This window comes from Lissotriton helveticus, chromosome 3_1 (genome assembly GCF_964261635.1).
Source record: "Lissotriton helveticus chromosome 3_1, aLisHel1.1, whole genome shotgun sequence".
Taxonomy (NCBI): Eukaryota; Metazoa; Chordata; class Amphibia; order Caudata; family Salamandridae; genus Lissotriton; species Lissotriton helveticus.
This window is the reverse complement of record NC_136061.1, coordinates 1,653,150,837-1,653,174,026: the sequence shown is the minus strand read 5'-3', so window position 1 is coordinate 1,653,174,026 and position 23,190 is coordinate 1,653,150,837. Positions and strand designations below refer to the sequence as shown.

Below are 23,190 nucleotides of genomic sequence, written 5' to 3'. Positions count from 1 at the left end.
TATGAGGTGTAAGCGTTGCAGTGCATTTTTGTTTACATGTAAAAACGGTATTGTATTAAAAAATATATAGGTGTAACTATTACAACATTTTCCTTTGTATGATTGGGATCAAAATGTGTTTTCTTGCTCTTTTTTGAACTTCGCAGTTTGTTTAGTGAAATGACACAAACAAGCCGCACCACCACGGTTCTCCGACGCCCCTCTCCTCCAATGGCTGGCCTCCGTTTATGAAGCCAGCCAATGGAGAAGAGGGGCAGGTTCAAGCCCCATTCTAGAGAACATTAATTCTCTGACCGAGACTGCGCAAGCGCAGCCTACGGCCCTCGACCTAATAAACGAAAAAGCCCAACCACACAGTAACTGCATTCATTGTGATTGTTCACAACAAAGGAACATAGGGGTCTACAATGAATCAAAACAACATACAGTAGGAGAAGGGTCTAAGGGATATTTAAAGACCTGCCTAGGTTACAATCCCCTAATAACTATATTCACAACAAAGGAACCTAGGGGTCTACAAGAGAGGATATAAAGGAACCTATATCTATTGATGCCTCTCTCAGTGTATCAATGACCAACAGACAAAGTAGTCTAACTGTAAAGTAGAACATTAACACAGAACACAGGACCACCTGAGAGAGGCATCAATAGCCATAGTTAGAGGTTTCTTTATATCCTCTCTTGTAGACCCCTAGGTTCCTTTGTTGTGAATATAGTTATTAGGGGATTGTTACCTAGGCAGGTCTTTAAATATCCCTTAGACCCTTCTACTGTATGTTGTTTTGATTCATTGTGATTGACCATAAGACATGGTAATACACGAAATTAGGTTGCTTGGAGGTGCAGAGTGTACCTCGTGTACGTGAGGTGTGAGACATGTGGAAAGTGTTGTGTGGAATGACCAGCCATTACAACTAGACGCCTTACCTTTTTTTGTTGCAGTTTTATATAGAGCGAACTCCACCCGGAGGTAATGGTGCGCTTTACATGAGCACTAGTTACCTGACACATGGCCGCATTTATTTTTGGTAGGCATGGTGAGATTACGTGATTTGCCCAGATTCACAGGATGCCGAGCTGACGCCGAGACTCGAACCTGGTTCCCCAGCTCCATAGTTGGCAGCTCTGGCCGTTACGCCACATCCTTGCCATTAATACACAAACATTCCAATAACAGGAGCACAGCTTCCATAATATATAACACTTCAGTGTTGCTGGAAACTGCACCGGAGTGTGAGCATCACTCGCGTTACTGTAACACCAGCTACCCAGCGCGCTTTTAAAACAAGTACACAGTGTGCACTATAAAAATTTCCAAAACACATATGTACATGAGTCATGAAATAAATAAATACACTTAAAACGAAATGTTCACGTAAAATCCGATTACGTTTTAAAATCTGTTAAAGTGGCAGCTAAAGATAAAGGCACTGTATGCAATGATTTTAAATACTTGTAACGGATCTGAAGAACTGTAATATATAAATACAGTGCCTTATCCAACAATAGGTATAAATACATTTGTCAAACATGTGAATTTAAAAAAATGACATGTATTTTAACAGTTCTATACATTGCTAACATTTATTTATTAAACGTATCATTTAAAGCAGCTGTTAATCACGTGTATGCAGTAAAAGAAGTAATACTCACAAAATGTCATCTGATTAAACTGGAGATAATCCCACACCCATGCTCCGTGCTTACACCATTGTCTGTGGTGTTCGGGAGAGGCGGGGGGTGGTGGGCGCGGGGCCGAAGGGGGAGAGGTATGAATGAAACAATGTCCTTTCATTCCTGAAATTGCCTAAAACAGTGTGAATGGCATCCAGCATCTGTTTCTGCCTTCCCTGCGAACACACGAGTCGGGAGAGGACTCATGCTTCGGACAATTCGACTTACCACACCGCCTTGAAGTTTCAATGCCGGCTCTGCTGAGTGGATGGGGCATGGTAATTAAAGGTGGCTTGCTAAGTCCTCTGTATTTACTCAGTGAGAATGTTTTCAGATTTTATTTTCTTGTGAAGCAGGTCTCTAAAAGCAGATGAGTTCTGCTGGTTCATTTTTTGTTAGAGATTACAAGTAGATATGGCTTGGCGAGTCGCGCTTTGTTTAGTCAGGAAGCCAGTGGAGTTTCTGCAGCTGTTCTCTCTGGCAGTATGTTAATTTGAAACGTGCATCGGCATGAGGGGTAGAAATAAAGCTATTCTATTCCTCCTGCCAGCAGCAGCAATGTTTTCTTGAACAACCTTTAAATTACGATCATCTGCACAGTCAGCAATTAAAATTGGAAACAAAATGGTTCATCTGTAGAGGTTTTTGGTTTCCTGTCCAGAAACTGCGCAAGAGCAGGGGGGTGGAAAGGAACTCTAGCAACAGGCAGGTGAGGAAAGGGGCAAAAAAAGACACATTATGGCACAATCCCATGAACAAATGAAGAGCACAACTCTGGGAAGTTTGGTTTGGGATGGGGACGGGAAGGGAGGAGCGGGTAGGCTTTCCAATAAGGAGCCAGTAGACAAGTTACCAGCACACCCTCCTATGTCATGGCAATCAAAGATGGCGTCGGCCTGTCCAGATGGGCCGTCCAAAAAATGGACAGGGCGGTAACAAAGAAGCCCAATTGCTAATCATGCGCCAGCATTTAACAAACGCTGACGCGAGCCAACTAAAAAGAAGGGCGTGGCTTAAAGTCCCCTTCTCAAAGCGTATCGATTGCAAAAGCCCAGCGCAGCGCATGCGCGCTGCTAACCTCATGCGAGACCTAAAAAAGGTGGTGCCATTATTACCACTGTTCCTTTGAGGTCAGGGCATTTTTAGAATACAATGGCTAAAATAAAGTATTACCTGAACTTTGTGAAGCACTGGTATTTGCTGACACATCTGCAGTCACTTCTAGAGTCCTTTTCTTATATTCAACTTTTCCACCAAACCTTTTCTCAAGTTCGTCTGAAAAAGCCTACAACCAAAACCAAATGTGTGAAAATTCACATTTTCAAAAACAAACGGCTCCAAATTAAACATATCAGGGAATATAATTTAAAACAAACGGTTTGATGAAAAATGTAAGTTCTACAATTCTTTATTGGGTTAAAATATTTTTCATAAAAAAGAACCTGCAAAAGTCTGCATCTTGAGACATTAAAGTGAGATGGTTAGTTAGAAACATTAATAAAGATAGGATACCCATCTTTTAGGCACGAAAATGCAGAACAAAATTTATGTTCAATAACTTGGAAGACTTATCTTTTCTTACTGGCATTTCATTAAATTGAGAAAACGAATCATGTTGTATGTATATATAGGTAATATTTGAAGAAGGACAGTCACATTAAACACAAATCTAAACTGTCCAAAAAGGCGACTAAAAGGATATCCCTACCAAGGCACATTAAAGCAATAACCTACAATATCACTAATTTTTTTTTTTACATGAATTGATCTTTACTTCAGTCATTAGCAAGATATAAGAAAAAAACAAGGACAGTCCATACAATAGCAGAGGACAGAATGTACAACACACAAAGACAGGATACAAAGAAAAAGGAAAAACAATAAAAATAATCAAATAAACAAGGGGAAACATTGATTTCCATCATGTATGTCATGAAAATGATACCAGATTCCTTCATACATGTTTTTAAGTCCACTTTGTAAAATGATAATATTACTTACACTTTAAGCATCTGTTCTTGGCATGTAGAGCTGTAGATTAACATGCTGTGCATAGCCCACCATCTAGTTTTGGGTCCGGATGTTTGCACTTTGTTTTCTTCGCAGAAGTATTTTCCAGTCACGAGGTAGGTGACTTCTCCTTTAGGTGATACTGCGCATGGTCATGGACTCCATTGTTAGATTGTTTCCCCGCAGAGTGTGAGAATGGAGTAATAGTTAAGAACAGAGATGTCCATGTGTACTTATGTAAACTAATACAGAACTACAGCAGTTACAGGTATCCGGGGAAGTGGGTGGGTGCATGTGAATCTACAGCTCTACATGCCAAAAACAGATGCTTACTGGGTAAGTAACATTATCTGTTCGAGGCATGTGAGTTGTAGATCAAATGCTGTTCATAGACTATTTGGCAGTATCCTCCCAAAGCTGTGGCTAACCTGTAGCTTTTGGAGTTGTCTGAAATAGTGTTTTAAGTACTGCTTGACCCACATTAGCTTGTTGTCTCGCTAACACATCACACAATAATGTTTAGTGAAGTGGATGTGTGCGGTGTAGACCATGTTGCAGCTTTGCAAATGTGAACTATGGAATATTTCCCAAGAAAGCCATAGTGGCCCCTAGCTTACTAGTGGAATGTGCTCTAGGGGGTACAGTTAGAGTTCTCTTTGCTTTCGCATAGCAAGTTTGAATGCACTTAACAATCCACCTAGCAATACATGATTTAGAGATAGGATTGCCCTTATGTGGTGGTGCAAAAGCAACAAAAAGTTGTTTTGTTTTATGAGAAGAATTTGTTCTTACAATGTAGTACAAAAGTGCTCTTCTGACATCTAAGGTGTATAGAGCTTGTTCTGCAACTGAATCAGGTTAAGGTAAGAATATGGTTAATTCTACCAACTGATTTATGTGAAAATGCAGATACTAACCTAGGTAAAAAAATTGGGGTTGGTACGAAGAACCACTTTGTCTCTGTGTAGTTGGAAAAGGGGTTCTTGTATGGTTAATGTCTGTAGTTCACTCACTTTCCTCAATCAAGTGATTGCAATGAGGAAAGCGGTTTTCCAAGAGAGGAACTGTGGTTCGCATTTGTGCATGGGCTCAAAAGGTGGGCCCATTAATCTTGTGAGGACTATGGTAAGATTCCAAAATTAGAGCAGGTGGGAGTCTTGGTGGTATGACTCTTTTTAATCCTTCCATAAAAGCTTTGATAACGCGTACTCTAAACGACAAAAGCTGTCTATTTTGTAGATATACAGCTATTGCCGCCAGGTGTAGCCTAATAGAGGTGTAAGCCAACACTGACTGTGGCAAGAGTAACAGATAGCAGATGATGTTTCGTATGGAAGCATCCAGAGTTTTTTATTTTTTATTTATGAAATGTTATTGGTATTACATAACAGTAATAACAAAACATTCCAAGCATGTCTGAACAAAGATAGTAGTACAAAGTACATCGTATTACATTGTACACATTGATGACCAGGCAGCAGTTCAATTGGATCAATTCAACTCATCACATTGTACATCTTTTTGCAAAATTCCTGATGAGTGGTTCCCAAAAATTAGTAGGTTTGGCAGCTGTCGGTAGCTCATCCGCATACAATAAGAAATTGTCTCTGCAATAGATGGGGTCCATTACCCAGCCTTTCACCGATTGGGATTGTTTACTGTCCTAGTGCATTGCGACTCTTCATTTTGCATGAGCAACGCAATAGCAGGAAAAAAATTCTGAACAAATTTTAAAGGTATTAAGTGGCCTAGTAAGCAAAGTTGTGGCATGCAACCCATATTACAGTTTAACATTTCCCCCAGCAGGTCTATTACCTGTTCCCAATACAACCTCACTTTGTTACAATGCCATGCAAGGAGCACAAACTCAGCCTGGTCTAACCCACATCTACGACAAAGCATCAAGGGGGTTGATATGATTGTTTCCACAATAAATAACAAATCGCTTCCACTTAGCTCATAACAGGCACTTATGGTGGGCATTCTAGCCTCCCTAATGATAGTCATACATTCGGTTGGAAGGTTCAAGTAACAAAACTCTAAGACTTCAGGATCCAGATTGCCAGGTTCAGCTGTTTGGGATATGGGTGTCTAATTTTTCCATGGCTCGGTGTGAGGAGACTGAAGGTTAAATGCAGCTTTTGATGCGGAACCAGAGAGAGCTCCAAAAGGGCTGTGTACCAAGGTTGATGTGACCATGTGGGAGCTACCAGGATTAATGTGAGAGATGTTTGCCTGAGCGTCTGAACCACTAATGGAATGAGTGGAAGAGGCGGAAAAGCGTAGGCAAATATCCCTGACCAGTTCGTCTATAGTTCATTGCCCTTGGATTGAGAGCGTGAGTACCTGGAGGGGAAGCTTCGGCATTTTGAGTTTTGGTGTGTGGCGAACAGGTCTATGTGAGGGACTCCCCAACTTTGAAAGTATGGGAGGAGAACCTGAGGATAAAGTTTCCATTCGTGTATTTGTTGCCTCTGCCTGCTGATGAGATCTACAAGTTGGTTGTTCACTCTTGGGAGGTGTTCAGCTAAGAGATAAAAGTTTGTGGTGAATGGCCCACATCCAGATGTCTTGGGCTAAGTGGGACAGTTGGAAAGAGTGTGTCCCTCCCTGTTTTTGTAAGTAATACATAGCGGTCATGTTGTCTGTACGAACCAAGACAACTTTGCCCTCCAAGTGAGTCTGAAACGCCTTGAGAGCTAAAAAGATTGCAAGCAACTATGAATGATTGATGTGGAGCAACTTCCGCTGTTGGCTCCACAGGTCTTGCACTGTGTGTTGTTGGAGATGAGCTCCCCAGCCAGAGAGGGATGCGTCCGCTGTCAGTACTATCTGTGGAACCGGGTCTCTGAAAGGTTGTACTTTTGAGAAATTTTGTGCGTTCCACCACTGCAGAGAGCGATGAGTACAGCCGCTTACCAACACTAGATCGGTTAATAGATCCTGTGACTGGGTCCACTGACTGGCAAGCATTTTTGAAGAGGACGCATGTGCACCCTGGCATGGGGGACAATTATGATGCAAGATGCCATCATTCCAAGCAGTTGCATATACACCCGAGCTGGAAGCCTATGATTGGGTTGAAACTAGATAACCAAAGCCTGAATATTGAGAATTCTGGTTGTGCTTAGATACGCAAGAGCTTTTTGAGCATCAAGCGTGGCTCCTAAGTAGTCCTGAGTATTGACTGGTTGGAGATGTTATTTTATCACATGGATTGTGGACCCTAGTGTAGTAACTGAATTGTTCTGAAAGTGTGCTAAAGACATTGCTGGTACGTACTGGCTTTGATGAGCCAGTCATCCAAGTATGGGAAGACATGGATGCTTTGTCTTCTCAGGTGAGCAGCTACTACCGCCATACAGTTTGTGAAGACTCTGGGGGCAGTGGTGAATCCAAACGGGAGTACCTTGAACTGGAATTGCTGACCCGTTACCACAAACCTGAGGAATTCGCGATGAGCGGGGTGGATTGGAATATAAAAATAGGCGTCTTTTATCTAGAGTACACAGATCGTCTCCTTTCTGCAGAAGAGGTAGTACTTGTTGAAGTGTTATTATGTGGAAATGATCTGACTGAATGTAAAGATTGAGTTCTCCGAGATCTAATATTGGTCTGAGAGAACCATCTTTTTTGGCAATTAGGAAGTAAAAAGAGTACACGCTTGACCCGTGATGTTGTGGTGGTACGGACTCCATAGCCTCTTTTAGAAGGGGAGACTGCACCTCTTGTTTGAGGAGGTGTAGTTGTAGTACCCAATTGTCTGTTATTGACTGCCAGATTGGTAGAAAATCTGGAAGTCTTCCCCCCACAGGTATTAAGTGGTCAGAGGGAAGTGTAGGCAAGTCACTGTTTTGTATTGGAGGGGGAGGTGCGTGTGTTTGAATCCCTGCCTTTGTTACCTCTGTAACACCCTCTAAAGTAACTCCTAGAGGGAGAGTTGGTTATTGCCCTTGTAGGTGGAGGTGGTGTCCAAAGAGGTATTTTTGGAGTCTCTGCTGTAGAAAGAGCGCCAAAAGGAACCACAGATTTGTGTTGACTTAAGGGCTCCTTTGGATTTTGCCACTTCAGTGTCTTTCTTCATCTTTTCTAATGAAGAATCTACCATTGGGCCAAATAGGTGTTCATTATCAAAAGGTGTATTTAATATGGAGGCTTGAACTTCGGGCTTGAACCCAGATACACGGAGCCAGGAGTGTCTCCTTAAAAGGATGCTGGTGTTTACAGCTCTTAGAATTAATGGGGTGACCCTGTGTCCCTCAGAACCTGGGTAAATTATACAACAAAGAGAAATGGTTCTGTAGGGTTTGCCAACTAATTTGTACAAAGTAATGAATACTCGGGAAACATTTATAGGCAACACACCAAAATAATAATTAACTCAGCTCTTTCTTTAACACTGAATAGTATCTTTACTATACAGGACTTTAGATTAGCTGTCAAGCGACCAGATACATAAACAAAAGACTGTACAATGCTCAAGGGTGCCATGAGTGACTTTAGGTGACTAGTGACTGTAGTGCAGTACAAGAAGTGATAACAAAGACATGTGAATATAAACAATTGCATCCTCTCCTATTGGTAAGCTCTCACCAATTGGCCACCTGTATCACTTTAAACTTTATACACACCTACAAAACTTAGTTTTGACTTTTACCCTACAGGCTGTCCCCGCCCCACCCAATGACCTGATGAAGACCTGCTCCGGATGCAAATAATATCCTGCACCATCCCCTAGGGTCGAAACGTCAACGGTATTGTCTCCACCAGTCCATACAATCCGCTAAACCGAACTGGAAAGGAAATCCCATGCTAGCGTGATATGCTTGTAAAATTGGACCTGTCCATCAAGAATGAACCTTGCAGTTGTTTTTATTCACATGTCTTTGTTATCACCTCTTGTACAGCACTACAGTCACTAATCACCTAAAGTCACTCAAGAGGAGCGTGGCCAAGATGGCGGCATGAACGGACGCGTTGGTCCGGAGCTCTCGCTGTGAGAAATTGGCCTGATATATGATGCTCACTAGTTCTAGTGATCACCTTGTATCAGTCCAAACAACCCTTATGGTGATTGGTTGTAAGTCAACCTTACAGACCAGCTGTCCTAATGGTAGCATGGACAAAGCAGTCTTAGGCTAAACTCTTTTGGCATGTGAAGCCAGCTGTTTTACCACAATATAACCCCTTGAATACCAGATGAAAGGACACCACACAGGTTGTTATGAAAATAAACAGTATATTTATTTATAACAAAACACCTCTGAACTCTTTATGAGGTCAGAGGGCTAAGCACATGACAATCTCTTAGGAAAAATACGACAAGTTGCACAAAATTACAATGGTGACCTAGGGGCACGAAAAACCATATACTAAGTAAGTGTAATGTGAAAGTCGATAGTAAGAATAGAGCTGTCCAGAGGCTGGAGGTTCGCTAGGACTACGCTATCTTCACCTTAGGTAAGTAATAGGAGGCCCACGGGACGCGTGTGCAGAGTGTGAACTCACACGCGAGATGCGTAACAACGTCTATGGACAGTACAGTTCAAGTTAAAGGTGAGTACGGACAATCCTGACTAGGCAGGACTAAAACGACTGTGGAACTGGACACTAGGACAGTTAACTACCCTTGAGCACCAAAATGCTCTTGTTACCTCACCCACGGGCTGCGGGTGCATAGGTGTCAAAGTGTGTCGGGTTCTCGCGTTGAAGTCTATGGAGCCTGGAAGAAAAGATGCTGCAGGCTACCAGGAGGAAGATGTCCGGTGCGATCCAAGGGTGGATCGGTGAAGAAGAGGACCTGAAAGCAGAGGGGGCAGTGTTCAAAGTCACTAGCCAGTGACCGGTGTGGAACCAGGTAGGAACCAGATGCTGTCGTCGCGATCAGGTGAAGAGTGGACGCTTGTCTCTGCAGCCACGTGGACCAGGAGGTGTCTTCGACGACCAGGATGGAGGCACGAGCTGTCCCACGCAGGCTCTCGCTGTCGGCGGTGTTGGATCCGGAATCGGCGTCAACAGGCCTTGGCAATGGCAACCCACGCGGTGAGTGGAAACGGCGTCTGGAGTGGACCAGGAGGGTCCGGGGTGCTCCTCTTTTGGAAGGGAGCAAGGGCCAGTCTGGAGCAACCAGACCAGCAGTGAAGATTCAAAGGTTCGTCGTCTAGGAGGCCACTAGCCAGCCGGCAAGTGACCAGACAACGCATCGAGCAGTAAACAAGCCGAAGGGCCCCAGGCAGATCTCGTGGAAGCTGGAGGGCTGATCTTCGGTGCAGGAGCTGCTCGGGGCTGGGGCTTCTCAATCCCCAAAGCACTTGGTCGAGTTTACCTCGGGAGTCGTGCTGGAAGCGAAGTGCAGGTTCGTTCAAGATGGCTGGTCCCACGTGTCTCGACGCACCCACGGGTCTCAGCTTTGCTGCAGATGTGAGTTGAGGTCGGAGAGGTCTGGGAATCCGCGTCTCGTCGGGCTCTGAAGTCTGGATCCTCGAGGGAAGACGACAAAGTGAAGCCGCTGGACGCTTGATGGTGCCTGCAGTTGCAGGGTGGACACTCCTTGTCCACAAGGGATTCTTCAGTCTTCTGGGGAGCAGAACGTCGAAGTCCAGAGTTTCTTCTTGTAGAATTGTTCAGGATAATCTAATTTGGAATGGGACCAGCTCCTACCTTTATTCTCCTAAAGGGGGCTGCACTACTGACTAGGTCCCTCCCTGGGTGGGACCAGGAAGGGGGGTGGCTACACCCCCTATCCTTTGTCCGGTTTCCCGCCAGAGCTGGGGCAGGGAGGCCCCAGCAACTGGTTTGAACCGGTGTATGCACAGGACACCTTGTGTGCCCCGGGCATGTCTCATTCCTTTCAGGCCTGTCCTACCCAATACACAAAATCCTGTCTGGGGTGGTGCTAGCACCTCCCAAGGTAGGAAACCCTTTGTCCAAGCCTCCCTCGCTGGAAGGACTCCCAGCAGCAGGAGGTCAGACGTGTGTCTGTGGTGGCAGAATCCATTTTGTGATGCCAAGTCTCGAGTTAACTTTAACCGGGGTTCACAGTTACATACATGTCGTGCCCCTCTAGAAGGGTGGAATGCTACCCCCGTCGCCAGAATTGGCGAGGGGGTAGTATTCCAATTCGTATGACACCTTACTCGACATGTTTTGATAATGTTATACCAGAGTTAGCATTTAACCGCGAGGTTGATAATGCACTTAAGAGTATATGGTATAGCGTTATCATGGAACAGCTATTAGGACTTGGTTCCGCAAGCTGCAAACGGGCTCAGCTCATGCCAGAGCACCATCTCACATAATTCCAAGCACTCTGCCTTCAGGATTGATAAGGCCTGCCATAGGAGTGACTGATAGGAATATATGTGTCCATTTTAGGGTTAGATATAGGTATACTATATCAACAGCAAAGGGTGATTACACCACCTTGCCCCAGCTGTCTTGCAGCCAGTTGTGTCAGTTTTAGATGGCCAGCCAGGGGTGGCATAATACATGCTTCAGCCCCTGGTAGGCCCTGGGTACACCTATGCCCTGGATACCTAAGGTATACTGTACAGTGACTGATAAGGTGGCCCAGTACTAATTGGTAAATGCACCTAAGGTACATGGTTGTCAATTTAGAGAGAGAACAGCTAGGCTGTGGGGTCTGATTAGCAGGCCCACAGCCAGGGAAAGTCGTAAACCAGTGAAGCAAAAAGCAAAAATCTGGGGTGACCATAGGATTGCAGACCCCACTCTCCAACAGCAAGCTACAGCACGGGCTTGCCGTCCATTTCAGCAGCGGCCGGTCAGCTCGGTTTGCAGGTCATGCTTCGCGGAGTCCAGGGGGTGCCTTCGGCGAGGTGAATCGCAGAGCTGTGGCGTTCGGCGCTCTGTGGCAGCCGCGGAACCGGAGCGGCTGTGGGTGACGCACGGCCGCGGAAACAGGGAGCTGGCCTGCCCGGGAGAGGACGGTTGCTCGACTGCGTGTGGCGTTTGGAGCCTCACGGAGTGCAGGACGTCTTGACGAGCGGAGGCAGCTTGGAACGACTCTGCCGGCGCCGCTGAGGAGAGGGAGGCTGCCCGGCTCTGCACAGGGCCGAACCCGCCATTTTGTGGAGATACGGCGGAGGGTGCCTCGGAGCTGCGGACCCTTCGTTCTGCCCAAGTGGCTGGCTGACAGAGGCTGCCAGCTGGAGTGAGACGGAGTGGGGTCCCTCTGTGGCTGCTGGCCGTCGAGGGTGCTACACAGGAGAGACGGGCGGAGCAGACACGGCTCACGAGCGGGGAAGGTGCGCCGCCATTTTGAGTCCCGACCTACTGGTACACAGCGACGAGAGGAAGCCCGAGGCCCGTTCCGTGCTGCTGGTGCGAGGAGTGCCACACCCCCTCGCCAGTGATAGCCCTGTAAGTAGCAGTACGGGTTGCGAGTGGCGTGGAGCCGGGACGCTCCGTTGACTGGGCAGGACGAGGGCTGGCGGAATACTGGGAGGCAGTGGCAAGGCCTGTGCGGACGCAGAGGGAAGTGCGGCCATTGACAGGGACCGGAGGTGGTGATCGCCGAAAAGAGCTAGACGTCCTCCAAGCGCTGGAGTGCGAGGCTGGAGGGCCGAGCTCAGCGCAGTGAGCACCGCGGAGGAGTGAGCACGCCGGGGTTTGGGCTTTGGAATTAAGGTGCGCCGCCCGGACTTCAGGCTGCTAAGACGCGACCCGTAGAGGAGAATTACGGAGCACATTGGATGGAGAAGGGGGCATAGCTACTCCACCGGTCGGGTGTGCATTGCAGATGTGCCTGGGGAAGGAGGAGTAGCCAGGCGATCGTGAGAGCTCGGCAGAGATCGACAAGAGGCGCGGAGTCCGGTCGGGCCTGGTCGCCAGCCTTCATGGATATCGGGGGTCGCTATGTCAACGGCGAGAGTCCGGAAAGACAGGACTGTCAAGGTTCTTTTTGCCAAGGCACAGTCGAATCAGCAGGCCAAGGACATGGGGCGAACGGTGCCTCTTCTACCCAGGATCAGGCGGAGAGTGCTGAGCCGATCACCAAGGCTTTCTTGGAATCGCTCTTTACTACCTTGCGAGATGTCATCCACACCCTGCAGAAGGAGTTCGCAGATGAGATAAAGGAGGTACAGGGGATGTGGATGGTATAGGGGAACGTGTGGCGGACCTAGAGACCAAGAGCGACAACCGCGACACCGAGATGGAGGCATTGCGTCAAGAAATAGTGCGGATTCATGACCAGCAAGTCGACCTACAGTCGCACGTGAAAGACCTAGAAAACCGCTCCCGCGGCCACAATGTTCGCATCCGGGGGGGTGGTCACGCTCACGGATGACACCAAGGACCTGTTTGGCTTTACTAGTGAACTTTTTAATCACATACTGGGGCGCCCGGCGGGATCGGAGATCAGAATTGACAGAGTACACAGTGGGGCCCCCGAGATTGCCGTCTGCTCCTCCTCCGGACATCTTGGCCTGCGTGCAGGATTTTCGCACGAAGGAAGAAATTTTACAGAAGGCGAGACAGCAGCATCCTTTATCTTTTCAGGGCCAGTCCCCGGTGTTGTATCAGGACCTATCCGCACTCACCTTACAGAAACGCAGGACCTTTCGGACGGTCACGTCCTATCTCCAGCAGCACGGCATCTCTTACAGTTGGGGCCATCAGTTTCGCCTGATCTTCAGGAAAGACAATAAGCTACACCAGCTCCGGTCATTGAGGGAGGCATGCAGTCTGTTGGGTTTGGATCCCCAGGAGGAAGTCGCTGAAGAGGACGAGCCCACCACTGTACCAGAGGACGGCAGACTGAGATGGCGCCAGCAGACCAGGAGATGACGTGTCCGGAAGCCCCCGTCGGATGTGATTCGAGATGGTCAGCGGGCAGCTGTGGAGGCAGTCTCTTCAGGACCAGATGTGTCTCTTCCCAGCTGAACTCCTTATGGTCTGGATATATGGCGGTGTTCTAGAGCTTTTTTTGGATTCTGCTGTTGGCGGGAGGGAAGGCTTCTTTGCAGTGAGTAGTCTACCCCATTATTGTAACTTACCAATCACCTTCGGATGATGGACAATATGTACTCTTTGAAATGTTGGATTTTTTTTGCCTATTTTTTTAAGGGGGTTTTGTTGGGGTGGGGAGGAAGGTAAGGGGGGGGGGGGGGAGTCCAGGTCCAGGGGTTCCCTCAGTTGCTTTCTAGGGCTATATTCCCTCTCGATTGCTGGGGGCTAAGTTAAGGTGGCCATCGGGGGGAGGTCTGCTCCTTGGGGGCGGTTCCGGGGCCGGATTTATGTATCACTTGATAGTGGAGCGTACTGACATCAATGTGAATCATGCCTGCTACTGAACTTAAAATCCTCACGCTGAATGTGCAGGGACTTAACAATCCTGTGAAACGAAGGGCTGTCCTCTCTTTTCTGGAGCACTCTAGGGCGGATATCTGCTGCAGAGGGACTGTCAGAGGGTGAGGTCCCGTTGCTTCCCGTACCAGTTCTTTTCTTCTGCTCCTACTAAAACAGCGGGAGTAGCGATTTTAGTGGCCCAGCGTTTCAGAGGGAAGATTCTGCAGAAGGAAGTCGAGGTGAAGGGGAGGTTGCTGTCATATAGATTTTCCCTGGAGGGGGGGAGGCGGTTTTTACGATCTGTTCCATATATGCCTCTAACGAAGGTCAAGAGAAGTTTTTCCATTCAGCGCTTAGCGATGTGGCCGCTTCCCCCGACCAACACTTTCTGTTGGGTGGGGACCTGAACTTGGTGCTGGATAATCTCCGGGACAGATCAGGCCAGCGCTCTTCTCAGGCGGGGACTCTCTCCGCTGAGGGATTGGCTAGACTGGGCGAGATGGGAATGGTAGACCTTTGGCGTACTTTTCACCCAGGTGCACGGGAATATACATATTACTCTAACCCCCACAAAACGTATGCGCGCTTGGACTATTTCTTAGCTTCCTCGTCCCTTCAGGCTCTATCGACTGGGGAAGAGATAGGCGTTGCGGCGCTTTCTGACCATTCACCCCTGATTGCAGTGTTTTCCTTCCCTCCAGTGCAACGTGCCACACGCTGTTGGAAACTGCGCGACACACTATTACACCGTAAGGAGGTGGTTGACAAGATTGGGGGGGGCCATTAGGGACTACCTTTCACACAATAGCACTGATGACACGTCCTTAGCCACACACTGGGCAGCACTTAAAGAGGTATTGCGTGGCAAGTTTATAGCGGTCTCGGCGGCCGAGAATGCGGAAAGGGCACGCAAGAGGAAGGAGCTCACTCAAAAGACGCGGGAATTGGAACACATGCACCAACGGACCGGTGCGCCGAGGGTATGGAGGCAGCTGCGACTGGTTAGGCAGCAATTGGCTGCCCTGGATCAGGACCGGGCAGAGTACGCGGCCGTAAGGGTGCGACATATGTACTGTACGGGGGAGACAGATGCGGGCGACTACTAGGGCGCGCGCTCCGGGAAGCTCAGCAGCGCCACACGTTGCAGGAGATCTCTACACAAGATGGAGGGGTGGTCACTGAGGATGCTGATATTGCGGTGGCTTTTAGTGACTTTTACACCTCTCTGTATGCGGGCTCGTCGCTTGACCTTGAGGCGGGAGAAACGTTCCTGGCGTCGGTTTCCCGCTCGGCTTTGACTTTGGAGCAGGCGGACCAGCTGGAACAACCTATTAGACCGGAGGAGGTAATCAATGCCATTTTGCTCCTCAAATTAGCAAAAGCACCAGGCCCGGATGGCTTTTCTGCCATTTTTTAAAAGACGTTTTGCTCGCAGGTGACCCCATTATTGACCGCCCTTTTTAATTCCTTCTCAGATCCGGGATCGATCCCGAGGGATCTCTTGGACGCCACCATTTCAGTTATCCCCAAGCCGGGGAAAGACCACGTACGATGTGAGGGATATCGCCCTATATCCCTTCTCAACGTCGACCTTAAAATTTACACTAGCATTTTAGCGGCGCGGCTTGCTCCGTTGATGCCAGGTTTGATTGACCCAGATCAGGCAGGATTCATACTGGAGCGCCAAATGGTGGACAACACCAAACGGGCATTACACTTAATAGAGAAGGCCACGCGGACGCCGGGAGAATACATGATGCTCGCAATAGATGCTGAGAAAGCGTTCGATCGAGTCCACTGGCCTTATTTGGAGCAGGTTCTGGCGAAGGCAGGGTTGGGTGAAAGGTTCCGCACGTGGGTTCTAAACTGCTACACCTGCCCTACGGCTATGGTCAGAGTCAACAGCTGTAACTCGCCCTGATTTTCTATTGAGCGGGGCACGAGAGAGGGGTGTTCCCTGTCGCCCTTGCTCTTCGCCCTGTATAGGGAACCATTGGTGCAGACGATGCGACGCAATCAGATGGTGCACGGAGTTATGTTTGGGGCTTACATACACACCATCAGCCTTTACGCGGACGACATTCTTCTCTCTTTATCTTACCCCAGTGACTCCCTGCCGGCCTGTGTCGACATATTGGAATCGTTTTTGCGAGCATCTGGTTTCAAGGTCAATATGTCCAAATCGGTGGCCTTGGACCTTTCCCTGGGAGGGCATACTCGGTCTTACCTGCAGGAGCACTTTCCCTTCTGCTGGGCGCAGGATGCCGTCCCGTATCTAGGGATCCAGTTGATGCCCACGCTGCAGGACACGGTCCGCATCAATTACACTCGACTGCGCCATACGGTCCGAAGTGAGCTGGGCAGATGGAGACATCTTCAGCTGTCATGGTTGGGCACGGTGGCGGCCATAAAAATGACTATCTTGCTGCAGATACTTTATTTATTCCGCGCCATCCCGCTACGGCTGCCCGATGGCTGGATCCGTCAGACTCAATCTGAACTCGCCCAGTTCATCTGGAACGGCAGGAGGCCGCAAATGAAACTCAGATTGACGACCTTGCCCCCCGAGAAGGGAGGGTTGGGCCTACCTGATCTGCTGCTGTACTATCAGGCGACCCAGCTACGACCCTTGTGGAATGGAGCAGGTGGGAGTCTGAAAAACATTGGCTCTTCCAGGACCAGGCAGTGGCGGGTCGCCCGCTTCAGGAGGTCCCTTTTCTTCGTAGGCAGCATCGGCCCCCTAACCTCTACGCCTCACACATTACGAGGGTGCCGTTGGAGGTGTGGGATAGCACTAACCTCAAGCATGAGCTAACTACCTTTCCGTCCCCGCTTACTCCACTGCTCGAGAACCCGGATTTCAGCCCTGGGAAGGATGCCATGGCTTTTGCGAGGTGGCGCCCCGCGGGGTGCAGGTCCCTGTTCCACCTATACACGAAGGAGGGGATAATCCCGTTCGAGACCCTTAGACGGGAATATGGCCTGCCAGAGTCGGAGCGGCTCAGGTACTTCCAAGCCTGGCATTGGGCGCCCAACAGCCAGGTTCGTGGGGAGGTGGACCGACACCTGCGGCCCTTTGAGTACTGGCTGATCACGCGGACTGCGGATAAAAAACTAATTTCGGACCTGTATCGCATGCTCTTAGACCGATATACACTCGTCTATAATTGTGGAAGGGCGCGCTGGGAAAGGGATTTGGGGCGTACATTTAGCTCTAAAGAATGGGAGGACATCTATTACCGAGCACGGCACTCCGCTTACCACATGGGGCTGACTGACACCCTCACTAAAATAGTGTCCTATTGGTATTACACTCCAGAGAGGCTACATGAGATAGACCACACGAGGGAAGTGACCTGTTGGCGTGGGTGCCGAGAGAGGGGTACGCTGGTCCACCTTCTTTAGGATTGTGCCCAACTCCAGGGGTACTGGAGATCAGTCCTAGAAGAGGTTGATTCCCACTTTGATACGGAAATCCCACGGTTTCCCTCCTATGATTTGCTGGGTCTGTCTAATCCCATTACTCAGCCATTGAGATCTCACAGGGGTCGTCAGATCGCCTTTGCTCTAGGTTCAGCGCTACAGAACATCTTGTCGCACTGGCGTACCACACACATCCCCACATTCCAGGGGTAGTTACACCGACTCTGATTAGTTCTAGGCATGGCGAAGCTGTCCTTGGTTAAAGCAGGAGAAGGCGCTTAGTATGCGAAATTGTTTTCTGTACATTCTAGAGAACACCCCGTTCCTGGTGCCACCGAAATACTTCCAGACCATAAATGCATTGGTCGCGGGTTTACTCTAGGGGGACAAACCTCCACGTATTTCCCGACTAACGTTGGTACGGAGCTGGTACGATGGAGGCATTGCGCTTCCTGATGTTCAGTTATATTACTGGGCTTCGCAACTTAAGATCGTGAATCACTGGCTCCATGCCCCGCAGACAGAGCCTGCGTACAAAGCGGACAGGTATGACCTTGGGGGCGGAGGAGTGATGACAGCGCTCTACGATTTCGGAGTGTAGCAGCCCTGGTGGGCCCTACGGCCCATACGGTGCAGATCTGGCACATGGCATCAAAGCATCTCAAATGTCAAAACATGATCACGCAGATGACACCCCTTTGGGTGTACCGACGCCTTGGTCGTCTTTGTAATAGTAAGGGATTTGAGGCCTGGGACCGTATAGGTATCTCGACGATTGGAGACATATATAGACGAGGCAAGGTCCTTACTTTTGACCAACTAGCGGAACAATTCGCCCTAGTGGAGACAGAACGTTTCCGCTATCTGCAAATCACTCATGCCCTGCGATCCGTACTCCCGGCAGAGGGAAGACTACCCGAATCCACTCCCCTGGAGGATAGACTGCTTACGGAACACATGCTTCATAGGGCGACCTCACTGGTTTATCATAAGCTAATTAATAATATGCCTGACCCTATGGATAGACTTAAAGTAGCCTGGGAGACAGACTTGGGGGAGCTTGACGAATCGGATTGGCAGACCGCGCTATCCTCCCCTCGGGAGGTTGCTGTGTCATCACGGCTCAGACTGATACAATTAAAAGTCCTACACAGAATTTACTACACTAGGGTCACGCTACATAAGATAGGCAGAGCTGCACACCAATATTGCCTTAGAGGCTGCGGAGAGGAGGGAACATTCTACCATACTGTCTGGGAATGCCCTGTGATAGCTCGCTATTGGATCAAGGTACTGCATACTATATCACAGGTGATTCATGTCTCGTTACTTCCTGAGCCAAGACTGTGTCTCTTGAACATTTGGGAGCCGAATGACCTCAGTGGCCCCTTGCAAGCGTGGGCAACGTTGGGTATTATGTACGCTGAACGGAATGTGGCCCATGCCTGGGGATCCGCTGTGTCTCCAGAGCTTAGAAACTGGAGCAAGGATTTGGACTACTCAATGATTGCGGAAAGGATGGTATATTTACATAGGAAATGTCCGCGAAAGTGGGGGGCAATTTGGGGACACTGGAATGAATATAGAGGGAATATTTGTGAACCAGCCCAGTTGGAAAGTGATACTGATTCAGAGTGTTAGACAAGAGAGAAGAAGGTAGCGGGATTGTGGGGTCGATACGGAAGAGAAGTGTTGATCGGGATGAATGGTTTATTTTGTGAGCTCATAATGTGTCCAACGTGTGTCATCAACTTGCCTATGACTGACTGATGAATATAATGTAACCCTTGTAACTATCCTCTGTTTACTTTTATTATCAATAAAAAAATTTAAAAAACATAGCAGTCAATAAAATTACATTTCAAAACTTAAAAAAAAGTATGCGAAATTGTGGCAGCCATTTCTTTCCCTACTGGCCACAGAATTTAGAGAGGTCACATGCCCCAGATACCTACACTTGCTGCGTTTGTCCCAGGTTGATAGTTGAGGTGCTTATTGGTGGCCTGTCATTTTGCCATGGGTGTTGGACCTGGAACGGGGGTGAGGGATGGGTGGTTGTTTTTTTTTTTGCCTTTCTGTATCTTTGTTCGCCCAGGCTGTGGCCTCCAGAGAGGCATTGACTTTCTTTTAGGCGATGACTCTGCAGCCGTTTTGGTTAGCATCTGGTCGCATGGCTCCTGATGCAGTACACGGCTACGGCCTTGAGGACTGGTGCCATATTGGCCAGTGCATTAATTGGCCGACAATACACAGATTAAACGCCACGGGATGAGCTGAGGGGTGGTTGTTCCTTTGGAAGGTGTTACGGTCTGTGGCCTCCCGACCCTTTAATCACCATTGGGTTTAGCACGTGGCGCCTAGGCGCCCCATTCTTTTTTAAAACGCGGTCGGCCCTGATGGGTTGTAGGCAGCTTGCTGGGTTTAATACTTAAAGCTCTGTTATTGTCATTGATTTCCTTGCATAAACTGCACTTTTTTTGGCCGGCCCACTGGGTTGTAGGCCAAGTCGCTTGCATTTTCTGTTTTTGTATCTTTTCAATAACACAGATTTAATACTAAAGTCACTCAAGACACACTTGAGCATTGTACAGTCTTTTGTTTATGTATCTGGTCACTTGACAGCTAATTTATTGTTCTGTATAGTAATGGTACTATTCAGAGTTAAAGAAAGGGCTGAATTTATTATTGTTTTGGTGTGTTGCTCATAAATGTTTCCAGAGTATTCATTACTTTGTACAAATTAGTTGGCAACCCCTACAGAACCATTTCTCTACGGTGTTTACAGCTCTAGCAGCAGTGTCTGCAGCATCTAGGGAGCATCTGATTAGGTTGTTAGAAATATGTTGTCCCTCATGCACCATGTCTTGTGCTTTAGATTTATGTTCCTGGGGCACAAATTGTATTAAATGCTCCATCCTGCCCCAGTGGGCACAATAGTATTGTGCTAGCAATGCCTGCGTGTTAGAGATATGCCAGAAGTTTACTGCCTAAGAGGCCACCCTTTTCCTCGAAGCATCAATACGTTTGGATTTTTTATCCGGTGTGGAGCATCTCCTGTGTTTGGGAGTTGGCTCTTTTCCTTGCATTGGACACAACCGTGGAGTCTAATGGTAATTGTCCCTTTATATATATATATACTGGGTCCGATGGTGTTGGCTTGTATTTCTTATCTACCCTTGGGATAAGAATAGGAGCCCTGACAGGGTCGCTGAAGATGTCATCTACATGCATGCTCATCCCTTTGAGCATGGGTAGTGTGTAATTACGTTCGCGTGCTACGAAGGGTTTCTAAGAGGAAATACTCTTCTAGGGATTCTTTATGTAGCTGTACCCCATGGTAGTTGGCAGCTCTACCCAGTAATTCAATGTAGCCTACACAGTCATCTGGTGGAGAGGGCTTGTTAGGGTACTAGCCAGGATCATTGCCTGTGGGCGAATTGATGTTGTAATCACCCCAAGGATCTTGTAGCGGCTGATCATCATCCCCATCCCCATCCCCATCCCCATCCCCATTGTCATCCTCATCATCCTGGTTGTCAGGTGTATGTGGTGGTGAATGCTCAGGTGAAATTGGTTGAAAATGAGGGGATGGAAGAGGAAGAGGAGGGGAAGGGTTAGTTCCACCAGTTCTCTTCTTCAAATGAATTGTAGTGTAGTTCCTATATTCCCAATAGGCTCTGCGCATTGGAATAACAAACGGCAGTTTAGACGGAGGACTGAGGTCATCTAGGTCTCTACTGAATATGTCAGACTTAATTAGGTTTGCCAGCTAGCTCAGAGGTCACTAGAAACTTTCTCGAATGTTCAAGAAGGAGTTAACTTTCCTAATTAGACAAGAAGGGATTCGTTTCCGACAACCGCATTAACTTGAAAACTTTGCTCCCCCCAGAATATGGAGTATATCTCCAGAGTCGTGTGAAAACAATAGACAGCTATTTCACTCAGTCAATCGTGCATGCTTATTTTCACCAGGAGTGCAGAGAAATAGAGAGACAGGCGTTTTCAATAAAAGTTGTTATTTATTGAGCAGTTTTCTTTCTCATGCAAGAGAAATGAATTGCCACAATTGCAATACTTATCATAAAGTAAAGTACGTACAGTAAAAGTAGTATTATGAAATAATACTGTAAAAGCATGGATATGGTTTCTGAGCCATATGATACTTTAAAACGGATAAAATATATACATACATAAAAACATTGACTATTGTACTCAACTGGTGCTTCTAAGATACGCCTACCCCGGTGTACCTGACCTAAGCCTAATACGTGGGAAGGAGTAAGTATGTTGGAGTTAAAATTAAGTTGGTTTTTTGCCAAGAATCTGAATCAAGAATTCTCTTAAGGTTTTAATCAGCTCCGTACCTTGGTTTTAGAATGAAGGAGGTCTTGTATCTCTTTCTCAGGACTCGATCTCCCAGCAACCCGCATGGGTGACTGGAAACACCGGAGCTGGAATTTCTCGGCAGGAGAAAAGACAGCGTCTCTCTCAGTGCGTCAAATGGGAGGGTCGGCTTCCTTCGGCACTCGCATCAGCTGGGAGTCGGGCAAGTAGATAGCCGCTCTGCTCCAAACCACCGTGTGTTTGCTTAAGGCAACTGCTGGTATATTTATACCAGAAAGGTGCCGAGTTTGACGTAAGGTTGGACATAAGACGTAATTAAGAACTTACAGTTCTTTCTGGACTCCAGGAGTTCTTGTTCAAATCAAAACAAAAGCCGGGGGAATTCCCGGGCTGATGGAGGCTTGGTTTGTTTAAAGAACGCGTTGTACTTTCTAGGAGTCTATGGGAGTAGCCTTGCCGTATTTGGACTGCATTGGCTATTACTAAATATGGATTTGATTCTTATGCCTTTATAAGGATATTATTTGTTATAACCATATAAGGGCATACATCGGGAATATCGAATTAGGGTCCTAGATAGAATCACTGTGGGCGAATTGATGTTGTAATCACCCCAAGGATCTTGTAGTGGCTGATCAATATCCCCATCCCCATCCCCATTGTCATCCTCATCATCCTGGTTGTCAGGTGTATGTGGTGGTGAATGCTCAGGTGAAATTGGTTGAAAATGAGGGGATGGAAGAGGAAGAAGAGGGGAAGGGTTAGTTCCACTAGTTCTCTTCTTCAAATGAACGTGATATTCCTTTTCTGTACCAGTCCTTCTTTTCAAAGTCACTTTTGTGGTGATGGTTCCAGTTTGTAGATGAATACATATTACTTTCTGTTTCGGATCTGGTTTGTCGATCGGAGCATCGAAAGTGTGTTCGGTGCCGAAAGTTTAGGTGCCAGAGTCTTAAGCTTTGGTGTCTTCGGATCCGAATTGTTTCGGTGCCGAATGGTGTGGGTCGGAGCCGGACTTGTTTCGACTCCGAAGGTCTCAGCTCAGAGCTGGATTTGGGGTGAGTCTTTTCGGAGGCGGAAGGATTTTTAGTAGGCTTGGGTGCCGAGCCAGAAGACGGGGCGTTGGAAGCGTGGTCTCGGTGTCGACCAGGGCTCGAGGGCGAGGGTTAGACCTGAGCCTTCTTTTTATGTGGAGTTGGATCTTGGGACGAGGGGGGGGATCTGTACTCATAATACGTTGTCCATGTGGGATGTCTTCGTCTTGGTCGAGTGGAGCTCGGAGATGGAGATCAACTCCTGCTCCTCCTCAGTTCCCATGGTCCAATTGTTGCCCGAAGATGTCCAGTGCTGGCTCTGCATGTTGCAAAGTCGAGCCCGACAATCGGCAAGTGTTTTCTTGGAGCGGAAAGCTTGGCACGCGTTGCAGTC

At 47.8% G+C, this 23,190-nt stretch overlaps 1 protein-coding gene across 1 annotated transcript in view; it reads right to left on the bottom strand.

Moving 5' to 3' along the window:
• LOC144823688 (protein mono-ADP-ribosyltransferase PARP14-like) overlaps positions 1 to 23,190 on the bottom strand; it is a 924,605-nt gene that overhangs the window by 489,035 nt on the left and 412,380 nt on the right. The window contains exon 10 of the mRNA XM_078682423.1: positions 2,848 to 2,959. Within this exon, the coding sequence (XP_078538549.1) occupies positions 2,848 to 2,959 (112 nt within the window). The remainder of the gene's footprint in view (positions 1 to 2,847; positions 2,960 to 23,190) is intronic.